Source organism: Scyliorhinus torazame, chromosome 1 (genome assembly GCF_047496885.1).
Source record: "Scyliorhinus torazame isolate Kashiwa2021f chromosome 1, sScyTor2.1, whole genome shotgun sequence".
Lineage (NCBI taxonomy): Eukaryota > Metazoa > Chordata > Chondrichthyes > Carcharhiniformes > Scyliorhinidae > Scyliorhinus > Scyliorhinus torazame.
The window spans coordinates 280871135-280887365 of NC_092707.1; the positions used below are offsets into that span (position 1 = coordinate 280871135).

General features: G+C 52.6%; 1 protein-coding gene across 4 annotated transcripts in view; it reads left to right on the forward strand.

Moving 5' to 3' along the window:
* The window catches only part of LOC140421790 (uncharacterized), a 333807-nt gene that overhangs the window by 195820 nt on the left and 121756 nt on the right, over positions 1-16231 (forward strand). For all 4 annotated transcript variants that reach the window (XM_072506679.1, XM_072506666.1, XM_072506655.1 and 1 more), the window contains one exon: positions 12614-12693. In XM_072506679.1, coding sequence (XP_072362780.1) covers positions 12614-12693 — 80 coding nt within the window. The remainder of the gene's footprint in view (positions 1-12613; positions 12694-16231) is intronic.

Sequence of the window (16231 nt, forward strand, 5' to 3'; positions counted from 1 at the left end):
AAATGCATTGGTTACTCTAAAAAAAATTTTTTTAAACAAATGTAAAGTTAGGTTTCTAGACATGAGAATGGGCAAACTCCACACAGACGATGACCCAGAGCCGGGATTGAACCTGGGACCTTGGCGCTGTGAGGCAGCAGGGCTAACCCTCTGCGCCACCGTGCTGCCCACTTTATATTTGTTTAACATCAAGGACGGGATTCTCTGTCGTCTGACGCCGGAATTGGGAAATGTGATTGGGCGGAGAATCGGTTTTGGCACCAAAATTGTGGTGGGCGCCGGGTTTACGCCAAATCGCAATTCTCTCGCGCCTTGACAGAGGCGTCAGTGTGTTACACTCCGCACTTACAGTAAATGCCGTTGGCATCATTAACGGGCCTGAGCCGGTATTCTCCGGGACCTCCACGGTTCTCCGGCCCCACTGGGGGTAATTCCCAATGGCAAGGTTCACTCCTGCATTACAAAATCGAGAAACAGGTGCCGTGGCTGATGAAGGAGAGAGAGGAGGTAGGACACGGAGAGGCCGCTGGGCTGCTGGGCTGGACACTGGCTGGGCTTGAGGGGGTGGGGGGGGGGGCGTTCAGGCATGGACTGCAAGGCATCCAACTTGCTGCGCACCTAACTGACCTTGGCACCTAATTCTGCAGAGTGACACCAGCTGTATGGGTGCTCCCACCCAGACCACACTTAACCCAGCCCGCACCCCACCTTCTGCCATACCACCCCCCAACTGGCCACCACTCGCTGGCGGGGCATCATACAGCCCACCCAAGGGCAACGACCACAGTAGCCCCTACAGGGTGGCGCTGGATGGGGGCCGTGGAGCATACCACTGGCAAGGGCAGCGCCAGCCGACGATACCCCTGGCAGAAGGAATGGCCACCAGGGCCAGAGGCCCCCACGGTGCTGGGTATCAACGGGGCCAGTGGTTCAGGGATGAGGGACATGCTGGAGCAGTGTTCGCTGTGCCAACCAGGACCTACCGGATATCTGCCAGATCCGCACACCTGGCACCGCGGGGTAATGGGGGAGGACACCTGCTCCCAAAGAATAAAGAACAAAGAAAAGTACAGCATAGGAACAGGCCCTTCAGCCCTCCAAGCCTGCGCCAACCATGCTGCCCATCTAAACTAAAATCTTCTACACTTCTGGGGTCTGTATCCCTCTATTCCCATCCTATTCATGTATTGTCAAGACGCCCTTAAACGTCACTATCGTCCCTGCTTCCACCACCACCTCCGGCAGCGAGTTCCAGGTACCCACTGCCTTCTGTATAAAAAACAAAGTGACGGTCGCCCTGAACATTTACGCCACGGGGTCCTTCCAGCTGCTGAGTGGGGACCTGTCTGGGAGCTGTCAGACCTCGGTGCACAGGTGCATCTGTGCTGCCAATGAGGCCCTTTCTGCCCAGGTGACTCAATACATCCATTTCAATGTGGACCGAGCCCACCAGGATGCTCAGGCAGCGGGATTCACCGCCATCGCCATGATGCTCTATGTCCAGGGGGTGATCGATGGGATACATGTCACCCTACGCGCACCTGCAGATGACAGGCTGCTCTACACTAACTGAATGGGGTTCCACTCGACTAACGTGCAGCTGATATGTGACCATCAGCTGCGCATCTTGCACGTCTGTGCCCAATACCCGGGCACTGTGCACGGCGCCTTCATCCTGGCACAGTCGATGGTTCCTGGCCTCTTCGACGTGCACCCCTGGCTGGGGGTTGGCCCTGTTCTGTCCGCTGCTCACCAGGTGTGGTGGGGAGGGGAGGGGGGCGGGGGGGGGGGGGGGGATCTGAGGTGCTGGAGTGTTCTGACACCACCCCATCGAGAGTCACCGGTATGGGTCCCATCACCTTCTCCTCCCTCAGGGTGCCCGATGGCTCCTGGTATGGGGGTGTAATCAGGATTCGGCTTCCAAATGTGACTGAGCTATCCTCGGAGGCTCCTCACCACCCGGTGCTGCCAGTCCTGGAAGCCCGCTGCCGACTCGACCAGGGTCTGCATGCTTGTGGCCATGAAGCACAGGGAGTGGACCACCTCCGCCTGGGTCTTGCCACATCAGCTAGCGCCTGGGCAATGCCGCCGTGCTCTCAACCATGGCCCGCTGTGACTGGGCCACGCTCAGGAGCACCACTGCAATGTCCAGGTAGCTCTGACACATGGCTGGCTGTGAGGCAGCAGCCGTCTCCTGGACCTCGGCCACCACCTGCACAGATTACCCCAGGTCTTGGACATGCTGATCCATATCCAAAACCATCGCCCCCAAATGCCTCCACCATGGACGCTACACATACAATGTTGACCTGGGTGGCCTCGGGCCTGGGGGGAATGGGGGTGTGTGGAGCAGGGGTGAGGGATTAGTGTGGGGGTGAAGGATTGCTGTGAGGGTGGTGTGACGGGGTGGTTTAGGAGTGACGGTGTGGTGTAGGAGTGAGGGAGGGGGTGGGAGTGAGGGAGTGGTGTGCGGGCTAGGGGTTGCTGTGGGGCTGAGAGTGGTATGAGGGTGTGTGGAGGTGAGGGTGGTGTTGGGAAGGGTTGACACATGTGTCAAGGGGAACTGCACCTCAACAGGGTCTCACTTCCTCGCCTGACGCTGATCTGCTCCGGCGACTGCCCATTCCTCAGGCCCGCTGACCACTTCCAGTGCCCTCCGTTCTGCCACGGTGTGGTATTGCAGGTTCAGCGGCCCCCCTCCAGTCTTATCCCGCTCTTGGCGGTTGTGGGCGGCCTTCTCCTGGAAGGGGGGAAACAGAAAATGCACAGTGTTAGACAGTCCAACGCATGCAGCCCAGGGCATGGGTAGCTGGTAGCTTCAGAGGCCAGAGCACCCGGCCATGGTGGCCGATATGGGTGCCAGCATGTCGTGCAGGGTGGGGGTTCGGACACCCTCCGGGTGGGGTGTGGGATAGGGGTTAGTGTCAGGGCACAATGCTGCCTACCCACCCTGGTCACCCTGAGGAGGGCGTGCAGTTTCTTAAGGCACTGCTGGCCGATCTGGATGGTGTTACTGATAGTGCTTACTGCCTCTGCCACTACGCACAGGGACAGCGCACGGTGGCGGCTGGCAGCCTCCTTGCCGGGGTACGGGGTCGCCCGCCTCTCCTCCACGGTGTCCAGGAGGGTCTCGAGCTCAGCATCCGGGAATTGGGATGCCACTCTCCTCGCTGCCATCTTGTTGGCTGGGATGATGTGTGTAGTGTCATGATATCCACATCAGCATATCATGGTGCAATCACACACACACTGATGGACAGGCAGTTGGACCAACCAGCACACACATAACATCGCAGCCAATCACCAGCGAGAGCACACGCGCTATAAAACAGGGAACACCACAGTTCCCGCTCATTCTACCAGGAGATATCTCAGAGCACAGAGCTCACAGCGCGCCACTCAGACATAGACCATGTGCTGAGTGCCTCACTAAGATAGTGATAGGGCTAGGTCCACAGGTTAGCTGGTGAAGCACGTACCCAAGCCAGCAGTTAGTAGTTGTCGTTGTTAAGACAATAAAACAGAGTTGTACCATCTACAGCCGTGTTGGATCATTTGTGCATCAGAACACCCAACACGACATGTGGGAGGTGCAGTGTGTATATGCAGGTGCAGCTTGTCAGCCTCCTGAGTGTCAAGCGCGACTCCAGCGAATTCCGCACCATTTCTCATTGGAATCGATTGTGTTCCATGTGGCACCAGTGCTAGCCCCTTAACGTTGTTGAATCGGTCCAGGTGAGGCGGCAGTTTTGCTGCTGTAGAAGGCCACGAATTCTGCTCCGACTGGTCTCCGGAATGGAGAATCCTGCTGCAAATCTTTACGTAGAGGGCACGATTTAATGGAACAGAAACAGAGTACCGTTTTGGGAGCGTTCAGCAGGGTGAAAAACACTGTTATTTAATGGCACTTTGCTGGCTTTTTTGGCCTTGGCGAGGAACCCGCCGCTGATGACGCACTTACATAACTTTCTGCACTGACAAGCTCAGCTCGCCAATGCAGGAAGAGTATTTGTGGATCGAGGCGTCATTTTTAAATGCTGCCTAGATCCTTCGACCCCCCTCAGCCACTCCACCATTGCCTTTGGACCACACCACTGCACCCAACATACCTCTTACAGAGTCCTTGAAACCCCCCTTCACCCCACCTCTTAAGGATAATGCACCCCTGGGCCCGATCCCTGGCATGGACAACCTGGCACCTGCGCACCCTGGCACCTAGGTGCCCTCGCACTGCTAGCCTGGCTTCCTAGTCGTACCCCTGCCAGCCTGGCAGGGGCATTCAGGCACCCTGGCCATGCCAAAGTGGCATTACCAGGATGCCCAGGTGGAACTGTCAAGGTACCAGGCTGACAGTGCCAACGTGCCCGGCTGTCAGCGGGAGTGCAAGGGCACCACCATACTCAGAACCCGACTGCCCAGGGGACTCAAATAGCCTGGGAGACACCCCAGATGCCGTTACGTCTGGTCACGTTTGTGGAAACCAGTGTTGTATGGCACCCTGGTGAGGTATCCCAGGTGAGGCCACTAGTTCCTAGCCCCGGGGAGAATATAGCCCAGACATATTTAAATGAGCCTAATGGCTCTTGGGCTCTCTTGAGATTCGATTGCCATGTCGCGTCACTAAGTTGGGCACAACAAGGACATTAAATCGTGCCCAGAATTACCATTTTTGATAAATGTTTGTTTATATATCAGCTTCTAAATTTTTTTACATATGTTCTCACGCACGCTGGCACATGCACACACACACGCACAATAAAGGTAGCTTTAATCTTTGCTCTGATTTTCTTATTACGTTGATGAATAGGATGGGAATAGAGGGATACGGGCCCCCGAAGTGTAGAAGGATTGAGGTTAGACAGGCAGCATTGTTGGTGCAGACTTGGAGGGCCGAAAGGCCTGTTCCTGTGCTGTACTTTCTTTGTTCTTTTTTGTTCTTTGAATCAATGGCCCTGATTTTGAGGTGACAATGTCAATGTCATTACTGCTCTGAAATTGACAGCAACCTCTGAAGTCCTCACTTGAGGAGGTGGTGGAAGATTCCACTATCTGATTATCAGCAAATTGAATCATATTATGAATGCTCCTTTTGTGGCCAACATGTTCTGGCGCTGGACAAGAACCCAGAGCTGCTGGTCCAGAGGCAGGGACGCTACTCACTGTACCACAAGACCTTTGTGTATATGTCAATCTTTATTTCACTGTCTGTAAAAGTTTAATTAGAAGTGAAGGGTAATCAGTGCATTTACATCCTTGAGGTACCCTCACTAACGAAGCTTAGAGATTAAACTGTAAAGAAGGCTTTATTAGACTAAGAACTATGTTAGAGCTGAGACGAGTGCTGACTGCTACACAGCCCATGAGGCAGCCCTTTATATATGGCTCACAGATGGGCGGAGCCAGAGGCGGAGTCCCCAGGGTTCCAAGCCCGGTCTTAAAGGGGCATCACCTGACATGATGATAAGGCAGTAACCGTTCATCACATTCACCCCCTGTTTAAAAAGAGTCCGGCGGGGGTGAAGTGCCATCATAGGTCCATCCGTCTCGGTGGCCGGATCGTCCTCAGCGACCTCCTCAATTCGGGCGGTGGTGCGGCGGGCACGGACGTCCCGGTTAAGGGCACATCCGGGAGCACAGCGGTCGGAGCTTCGGTCCGGGTCGGGGCAGGGGGACTAGGCAGGGCCGGGGGTAGCGGTGCCGGCGCCCGCGGGGTGTGTAAAGCGCGCGGTAGATGCTCATCAACAGGGGGTAGGGCCAGAAGTGTTGTAGGAGGCGCCGGGTCCTGCAGGGGAGCGGTGCGGGAAGGGGCTCCTGTGGTGGGGGATCCAGTGGGTGCCAGATCCCGGAGGGAAACCGTATCTTGCCTGCCGTCGGAGTACTCCACGTAGGCGTAACTGGGGTTGGCGTGGAGCAGCCGGACCCTTTCAACCAGGGGGTCAATTTTATGGCTCCTCGCCTGCCTCCGGAGAAAAACAGGTCCCGGAGCCATCAGCCAAGGTGGAAGCGAGACCCCGGAGGTAGACTTCCTGGGGAAGACAAACAATCTATTGTGAGGGGTCTCATTCGTGGCCGTGCAGAGGAGTGACCTAATGGAGTGTAGGGCATCGGGTAGGACCTCCTGCCAGCGGGTGGTTGGGAGACTTCTCGACCGTAGTGCCAGAAGGTCAGCCTTCCACTCTGTCGCGTTCTCCCTCTCCACCTGCCCGTTTCCCCGCGGGTTATAACTGGTCGTTCTGCTCGAGGCGATGCCTTTGCTGAGCAGATACTGACGCAGTTCATCGCTCATGAACGATGTACCCCGGTCGCTGTGGATATAAGCGGGGAAACCGAACAGGGTGAAGATGCCGTGCAGTGCCTTAATCACAGTGGCTGAGGTCATGTCGGGGCAGGGAATGGCGAATGGGAAACGGGAGAACTCATCGATCACGGTGAGGAAATAGGCATAACGATTGGTGGACGGGAGGGGCCCCTTGAAGTCCTCGCTTAAAGGGACCCAAGGCCTTCACAAGCCGAACCTTGTCTGGCCGATAGAAGTGCGGTTTGCACTCCGCACAGACTTGGCAGGCCCTGACCATGGCCTTGACCTCCTTGGTTGAGTAAGGTAGGTTGCGGGACTTGATAAAATGGACAAGCCGGGTGACCCCTGGGTTGCAGAGGCCATTGTGGATGGCTTGCAGGCGGTCCTCCTGCGCGTTGGCGCATGTGCCGTGGGACAGGGCATCTGGGGGCTGGTTGAGCTCCCCTGGATGATACTTGATATCGCATGAGTAGGTGGAGAGTTCGATCCTCCACCTCAAAATTTTATCGTTTTTTATTTTGCCCCGTTGCGTGTTATCAAACATGTAGGCGACTGACCGTTGGTCGGTGACGAGGGTAAACTTCCTACCGGCGAGGTAGTGTCTCCAGCGCCGCACAGCCTCCACAATGGCTTGTGCCTCCTTTTCGACTGCAGAGTGTCGAATCTCGGAGGCGGTGAGGGTTTGGGAGAAGAACGCTACTGGTCTGCCTCCTTGATTGAGGGTAGCAGCCAGGGCGATGTCTGATGCACCGCTCTCTACCTGGAAAGGGATGATTTTGTCCACCCCGTGCATAGCGGCCTTGATGATGTCGGCCTTGATGCGGTTGAAGGCCAATTGAGCCTCAGCCGAGAGGGGAAAAATGGTGGTCTTTAGGAGTGGGCGGGCTTTGTCCGCATACTTGGGGACCCACTGGGCGTAATAGGAGAAATGCCCCAAGCACCGTTTGAGGGCCTTGAGGCTGCGGGGGAGAGGGAGTTCCTTAAGGGGGCGCATGCGGTCGGCGTTGGGACCTAGGACCCCGTCTTCCACGACATAGCCAAGGATGGCCAGCTGGGTGGTGTGGAAAATGCATTTGCCCTCGTTATAGGTCAGGTTAAGGGCTCGGGCGGTCTGGAGGAACTTTTTGAGGTTAGCGTCATGGTCCAGCTGGTCATGGCCGCAGATGGTGACATTGCCCAAGTACGGGTATGTAGCCCGCAAACCGTATGGGTCCACCATTTGGTCCATCGCCCTTTGAAAGACGGAGACACCATTTGTGACACCGAAGGGGACCCTGAGGAAGTGGAAGAGCCGGCCGGCTGCTTCGAAGGCAGTATAGGGGCGGTTTTTTGGTCGGATGGGGAGCTGGTGGTAGGTGGATTTGAGGTCGACCGTGGAAAAGACTCGGTATTGGGCGATCCGATTTACCATTTCCGCGATGCACGGAAGGGGGTACGCATCAAGCTGCGTGAATCGGTTTATGGTCTGGCTATAATCCACGACCATCCGTTTCTTCTCCCCGGACCGGACTACCACCACTTATGCTCTCCAGGGGCTGTTGCTAGCCTCGATGACCCCCTCTCCCAGTAAACGCTGGACCTCTGACTTGATAAAAGCCATATCTTGGGCACTGTAGCGCCGGGCTCCTGGTGGCGACGGGCTTACAGTCGGGAGTGAGGTTCGCGAATAGCGAGGGGGGTGCGACTTTCAGTGTCGCAAGGCAGCATACCGTGAGGGGGGGCAAGGGTCCGCCGAACTTCAGTGTCAGGCTTCGGTGGCTGCACTGGAAATCCAGTCCGAGCAGCAGGGGGGCACAGAGGTGAGGGAGGATATAAAATTTGAAACGGGTGTATTTGGTGCCCTGGATCGAGAGATCCGCAGTACAGTACCCCTTGATTTGCACCGAGTGGGACCCAGATGCGAGGGCTATGGTTTGCGATGCGGGATGGGTGCGTAGAGAGCAGCGCCTTACCGTTTCAGGGTGGATAAAGCTCTCCGTGCTCCCGGAGTCGAAGAGGCATGCAATGTCGCGCCCGTTGACCAGGACCTGCATCATGGAGTTCTGCAGATTTTTTTGCCGAGTTTGGTCGAGGGTGATCGCACCCACTCGCGGGTAGTCGGAGTCCTCAGCCGAGTCGGACTCGTAAAATGGCCGCCGCCTTTGGTCGCACGTGTCTGGTCGAGAAGATGGCCGCCGACAAAATGGGCGCTCCCATGATTCGCACGAGGCTGATGACGTGTCAGAAGGGGGCGTGTCGGGTCGGTGCGCAGCAGCATTGCGAGGCCTGCGGGACTGAGAGCCTGATTTTCGGGCCGGCTGTTCTTTGTTTTTCTGGCCTCTGGGTCTGGCCAGGCAGGCCCTCGCAAAATGCCCCTTCTTCCCGCAGTCGCTGCAGATCGCGGAGCGGGCTGGGCAGCGTGGGCGTGGGTGCTGGCCCTGTCCGCAGAAGTAGCACAGTGTGTCCCCATGGTGAGATGGTCGCCGAGTGGCGCAGGCCTGTAATACGGCTGAGTCGGAGGAAGTCCAGGGTGGGCTCGCAGAGTCCGCGGGGTATGTACCCAAGTTATGTCTGGCCACCTCCAGCGAGGAGGCGAGCGTTAGCGTGTCCTGGAGGTCATTTGCCCCGTTTTCGAGCAGCCGCTGCCAGATGTAGGTCGAGCGGATGCCAGACACGAAAGTGTCTCTGATGTGCAGGTTCACATGGACTTCCCCTGTCACATCCTGATGGTCACAGTCCCTGGCAAGCGTGGTGAGTTTCTCAACAAATTCGTCTAGCGATTTCCCCCGAGCGCTGCCGGCAGGTAGAGAGCAGATGCTGGGCGTGCACCTCATTGATGGGTTTGACAAACCGCTTGCGGGGTAACTCGATTGCCTCTTCATAAGTCGTCGCCTTTTCGAGCGTGGCGGAGATTCTGTGTCTCACCCGGGCGTGGAGTAGACGCAGCTTGCGTGGCCCCAGGATGGGAGTCTCTGCGGAGTCCAGGTAGGCCTCGAAGCACCGCAGCCAGTATTTAAAGATTTCCTTCGCCTCCGGTGTTCGTGCTTCCAGATTGAGCTTCTCTGGTTTTAGGCTTGCGTCCATCCTGAATCTAGTTTAGTCTAATAAATTGAGGTTCCCTCAATAACGAAGCTTAGAGATTAAACTGTAAAGAAGGCTTTATTAGACTAAGAACTATGTTAGAGCTGAGACAAGTGCTGACTGTTACACAGCCCGTGAGGCAGCCCTTTTTTATGGCTCACAGATGGGCGGAGCCAGTGGCGGAGTCCCCAGGGTTCCAAGCCCGGTCTTAAAGGGGACCTCACCTTACATGATGATAAGGCAGTAACCGTTCATCACAATCCTGGTTTGATGTCTGTGAGAATACTTCAATGTTATTGGCTGCTTAACCTGCTTGATGGCATCACTATTGCCCAGAGATTCCCTTGACCTGGTGCCAGTCCAAATGAACACTGTGTAAGGGGAAATCCATGCCACAGAAATTGCTAAACTTTTGTGTGCATCGAGACTTATGGTGAGCATGGTCACTTCTCTGCTGATTCCAATGAAAATTTGAGGAAAATTACCATGCATAAAATACATTGATATGCACCAGAGTTGTTTTTAATTTTAAACTCTGCTGTATTATATAAATAGCCCTCTCTCTTTAAAACGTGTTTTAGCCAACAACACTACAAGAACTCGGTGTTCCACAAACTCTCGTCCCTTTCTCTCCTTATTAGCCCTATGATTGCTGCAGTGCCTTCAGTTCTGGGAGGCCCCAAGCTCTGGAATTCCCTCCCTAAACCTCTTCACATCTCTTTCTTCCTTTAAGACCCTCCATAAAACTTATCTCATTGACCAACTCCCAATGTTTTCCTCAGTTGGTAACTGCACCACTGTAGCATCTTGGATTTCACTACGCTGGAGTTGCTATATAAATGCAACGAAGCTCCCAGTCTGACCATCTGTTGAAGGGATAGTGTACTACTGCAAATATTGCCTTTAGGCCATTTAGATACTAAAGAATGAGTATGGAAGAAGGCAGAGGAGATAATAGGATAGTGTAATCATTTGTTCAGTTTTATTTAGTAAAACTAAAGGGCAGATCCAATTTGATCCCAATGCATTTATAATGTCAAATTTCAACATTTAAGTGTCTCTGGGAAATTGAGCTGTGCTCGACTGAGTGTCTGGAGCAGAAGAAGACAGTCTAATAAGTGAGGCTTCAGGGGGAATTAGTGTGGTGAGACCGCGGGCTTCACTGGCACGTTAGACCTGATTGCTTCTAAAAGACTTGAGGTGAAAAACAATGTGCTCCCTGTCAAGAATGTAATCAGGATTCGGCTTCCAAATGTGACCGTGATAAGCAAAAGAACAGTTCAATTTTATTTTACAAATGAAGTGTCAGTCACAGGGCTGCAAGTTTTTCCTTCCTTTAACATAATGTACCTTGTTAGTTTAATAAGCAGTAACTGTTGTGCTATATTGAGTTTTAACTGTGGTATTGCACATAGAGTCACAATGGGAGACAGTGGTGCATAGGGAAAATAATAAGCCTTTGTGTAACATTGGCTGTCACAATCTCCGATCTGGGTAAGACCTGTCTAACTGTCCAATGATCATTATCTCCTGCCTGGTCTACATATTGTGCCCTTAAATCCTATCTCTCTAGGAAGTGATCATGAGGGAAAACAATAGAAGATTATGAAAGAATAGCTAACTCTTCATTCGTAAGAACCGTACAACAATCCCTCATGTCCTACCCCTCTGTAAATTTGAGCTCATCCAGAGGTCTGCTGATACAGTCGAACTCTCACCGAATTCCGTTCGCCCATTAACCCTGTGCTCGCTGGTTTACAACGGTTCCCAATTAGGCAATTCTCATCCCTCCATGGCTTTGACCCCCCTCCGTATCTCTGTAACCACCGCCAGCCTCACAACTCTCTGAAATCTCTACCCTCCTCCAATTTTATGGCATCTCTATCACATCCACAATTTCCATTGATGCACCATTGCCAGTTGTGTCTTCAGTGGCTGGCCCCTTAACTCTGGAAATCCCTCCCTAAACCTTCCTGCGTCTCTACCCTGCTCTCTGACTTTGTGGTGTTCATCAAAATCTATCTCCTTAACTTAGATTTTCAGCACTGTCCAAATATCTCCTTGTGTGGCTCGGTGTGGAACTTTGCTTTACAATGCACCTGTGAGGCACCTTGTGATATTTCATTATGTTAAAATCATGATATGAATACAAGTAGTATTTTTAGGAACATAGGAAATCGGAGCAAGACTAGGCCATTCAGCCCCTCCAGTCTGCTTCACCATTCAATAAGATCATGGCCGATCTGGTTTGTGTTTGAATTCCACGTTCCCATCTACCCCTGATACCCTTTGATTCCCTTGCTTAACGAATCTATCCAGCTCCACCTTAAAAATATTAAGTGACTCCTCCTCCACTGCTTTCTTAGACAGAGTTATAAAGTCGCACAACCCTCAGAGAGGAAATTTCTCCGCATATCTGTCCAATAAGGGTGACCCCTAATTTTAAAACAGTGCCCCCTCATTCTGGACTTACCCATAAGAGGAAACGTCTCCTCCACTTCCAGCTTGTCAAGAGCATTCAGGATCTATATACTTGGTATATAAGAAAGGATGTCCCTGATAGTGGGTGAGTCCAGAATCAGGGTAGGACTGAGATGAGGAGAAATGTTGTCACCCAGAGAGTGGTGAGCCTGTGGAATTCACTACCACAGGAAGCAGTTGAAGTCAAAACATTGTAAGTTTTCAAGAAGCAGTTAGATATCTCTCTTGGGGCTAAAGGAATCAAAGAACATATGAAGAAAGCGGGAACAGATTATTACTGAGCTGGATGATCAACCATGAGCATAATGACTGGCTCAAAGCGCTCGAATGGACTACTCCTGCTCCTATTTTCTACGTTCTATGTTTTTATACTTTAATCGAGTCACCCCTCACTCTTCTAAACTTCAATGGCAACAAACCCAGTCTCTCCCCCTGACAGAACAAAGATTCTTCACCTCCATCTTAAAAGGGAGACCCCCTAATTCTTTGACTAGGTCTACTCTTCCCCCATGAGAAGAAGCATTCTCCGGAATCCTCTGAGATTTTTACTGTAGATAAATCTCCCCTGCTTATCTGAAGTGAATATTTATTAACGGAGTTGACTTTATACTTTATATTCAGTTGATTTTCTCTAAAGGCAGGACTGCCCTCTCGATACGCCAGCAAGAATTAACTCTCATTTTCCTTTTTGCCAAATGTCTGGCTTCCCACTTCTTCGAGGTTTCTTCAGTATTGCTGCCTACTCTTTTTCATGAGGGATTGTTTGTGTTTCAGAGTACAGTTCCTTTCCACCCTGAGAGGAGCAATCACAACAGGCAGCTAAGAAGCAGCGGAGCTCATCATCTCCTTCTGAAGTAAGAACATTGGCTTTTGTACCTAATGGTAGATTCATTTCTTTTTTCTGCGTGATTGGTGCTCCTTGCAGTTGTTAATTCCTGGGATTAAACGCAATACTTTCCTCTTCAGTGTTTATCAACACTCCAGGCGTTCTGTATGTTCTACCCCCATTTGTCATAATTATTGCTAAAATTAGATGAATTCCTGCCCTCGAAAGCTCTTACGATCCACTTACTTTCTGCATGGTTACAAATTGCAAACCACATGGGCAAGATTTGTGTGTGACTCAGTAGCATTCTTGCTTCTGAGTTGAGGAGCTTGTGGGTACAAATATCAAATCTGGCGCTTGTCTGCTGCATAGTCACTATGGAGGGTGGCAGGTTAAATTAAAGCCTCGGGTGGATATATAAGATCATGTGGGACAATGTTGAAGAAGAGCAGGGGAGTTCTCCCTCATGTCCGGCCCAATATTCATTTCTCGATCAACAGAACACAAACAGGGTTATCTGGTCAGTGTCACATTGCTGTTTGTGCGATTTTGCTGTGCGCAGCTTGGCTGCTGCATTCCCTTCCAGTGTAACATTGACAACATTTCAAAAAGTACTTCATTAAAAGGCACGCTGAGACGGCTGATAGGTGTGAAAGGTGCAATGGAAGTGAACACTTCAACTTTGAAAATTGTGAGGCAATTAATTTTGGGAGGATTAACAAGGCAAGGGATACACAATGAACCGTAGGATGCTAGGAAACACAGAGGACCAAAGGGACCTTGAGGTGCAGGTCCTAGATTCCTGAAGGCAGCAGGACAGGCAGATAAGGTGGTTAAGAAGGCATATGGGCTACATGCCTTTATTAGCCGAGGCATTGAATATAAAGGCCAGGATTCTCCAAGCCCGCGCCGGGTCGGAGATCGAGGGCCGGCCGCGATCTGGAGGGGGCCGACCTCCTTCAGTGCGGGCCCACTTTTCAGTCGCCGGCATGTTGCTCCGCGCCAGAGCAGCGCACAGCACTCTGGCGCCATTCTAGCCCCTGAAGAACAGGAGAATTACTGGGCCTGAAGGCCCGTTGGCGCCGGTGTCGCTTGCGCCAGTTTTGACGCCAACGTCGACACTTGGCCGCGATATCAGAGAATCCCGACCAAAAGCAGAGTGGTTGTGATGGAGCTGTATGAGAGGCTGGTTAGGCCACAGCTAGAATACTGTGTGCAGTTCTGGTTATCACACCATAGGAAAGATGTGAGTGCACTAGAGACGGTGCAGAGGAGACTCACCAGTTGTCTGGGCTGGAGCATTTCAGCTATGAAAAGAGGCTGGATAGGCTGGGGTTGTTTTCCCTGGAGAAAGCTGAGGGAGACCTGATTGAGGAGTACAAAATGTTGAGGGCTATAAATAGGGTAGATAGGAAGAAACAGTTCCCCTTAGTAGTGGGCGAATAACCAGGTGGCATAGATTTAAGGTAAGGGGCAGGGGATTTAGAGGGAATTTGGAGGGAAACCTTTTTTACCCAGAGGGTGGTGGGAATCTGGAACTCAATGTCTGCAAGGATGGTAGAGGCAGGAACCCTCACAACATTTAAGAAGCATTTAGATGAGCACTTGAAATGCCACAGCGTACAAGGTACGGACCGAGTGCTTGAAAATGGGATTAAAATAGATAGGTGTTTGATAGTCGGAATGGACACGATGGGCCAAAGGCCATCTTTTTGTGCTGTAAAACTTGAGTTTGACTCTCTGGAAGTCTTTCTTGCTAATTTTCTCAGGGCCATGGTGCCTCATGCTGCAATCCAGTATTTTATCTATTTATGAACTTAAAATAAAGGATCGTTAGAATTACATCGGGTGACTTCCAGTGGCAGCCATGGAGTGAGTGGTCGCATATTTGGTGGCTCCCACTCGAGGTGGATTTTTTCGGGTCCTTCCCCACCCGAATTGTGTGGTGTTTGAGGGCAAAAGGTGCAGGAGTGCCCAGGGAATGTATTACTCCTCTGGTGTGTGACTCATCGAACGAGGAGTGCCACGAGGAAGAGAGAGCAACCAGAGCAAGAATGCTTTTGTGGTGCGACACAGGAGAAGCTGGCGGAGGGCAACGTTCAGCGCTGCCCTCCCAGTACTCGATGGAGCAGCTGGGAGAATTCCTTAATGGCAAATGTCTGCAGCAGAGGAAGGAGGCCTCAGAGGATTTGGCCAAGTTGGTGGAGCTGCTTAGGGCGGCTATCGAGTAGATGGAGTAGAGGCAGGAGGCTCAGGGGCTGGCGATCCAGAAGGGGGAGGAGGCGATAGTGGAGCATGAGGATCGGATCACCTAGCTGGAGGCAGAGATGGGGATGTTGAGCAATCACAAAAGGCTGAGGGATAAGCTGGAGGACCATGAGAATCGCTCCAGGAGGCAGAATCTGCAGATTGTGGGGATGCCCGAAGATTGTGGGGATGATTTGAATCTGCGGAGGCTGCCAAGTATGTGGCGAGCATGTTGGAGAAGCTGATAGGGGAGCTGACCTTTGACTGGCCCCTCGAAGTGGATTGAGCGCACAGGGTCCTAAGGAGGAGGCCGCAGGTGGGGGAGCCGCTGAGGACGATGGTGGGGAGGCTGCATCGGTTCTTGAATAACGAGAAGATCTTGAGGAGGGCGGGGAAGACCAATACGTGTACCTGGAACGGGAGTGAGCTGCAGATTTACCAGGACCTGGGTGCAGAGCTCGCCAAGCGGAGGGCCGGGTATAATCGTATAAAGGCCGCACTCTACAAGAAGAAGATGAAGTTCAAGGTTCTGTACCTCCACAACTTGTGGGTGACGCACCAAAATCAAAAATTTTATTTTGACTCGCCAGAGGAGGCGATGGATTTTATGAGAGACCATGGACTGGAAGGAATGTGAGGAAGTTTTGTGTAACGTGTGGGGCACATTGGGTGGGTGGATTGGGGTAGGGTACGACGGGGGCGCAGTGATAGTGAGTATGCCTTTTGTTTTTCTTTGTTTGATGCTTGTTGTGAGGATTGGGGGAGGGAGGGGTGGATTGGGAGGGTGAGGAGTAGTCCGAGGCCTCTGGAGGGGGCTACCGTGCTAGTTAATCGGAGTGATGTGGGGGTTATCAGGAGGAGGGAGTTGGGAAGGGGGAAATTGGTTGTTTTTTGTTTGGGTGCAGGGGAGGGGGGTTGGGAGGGTTGCTGACATGGGTGCGGTTGGCGTGGCGCAGTTGGGAAGGGAAAGATAGTGGCAGACATCTTGGGAGAGCGTGACGTCGGCCGGGGGGTGGGGGAGGGGGGAAACTGGCTTAAAAGGGGGTATAGCTGATCGTCAGGGGAGGGGGCAGGGAGCCCTCTGACCAGACTGGTTACTTGGAGTGTGCGAGAGTTGAATGGGCTGGTTAAGTGGTCGCGTGTTTTTGCGCACTTGAGTTTGAAGGTGGACGTTGTTTCTTTGCAGGAGAAGCACCTGAAGGTGAGGAAGGGATGGGTGGGCAGGTGTTCCACTTGGGGTTGGACATGAAGACGAGGCGGGTAGTGGGCTGATTGATAAGAAAGTGGGATTTGAGATGGGAGCTTTGTGGCTAATCCAG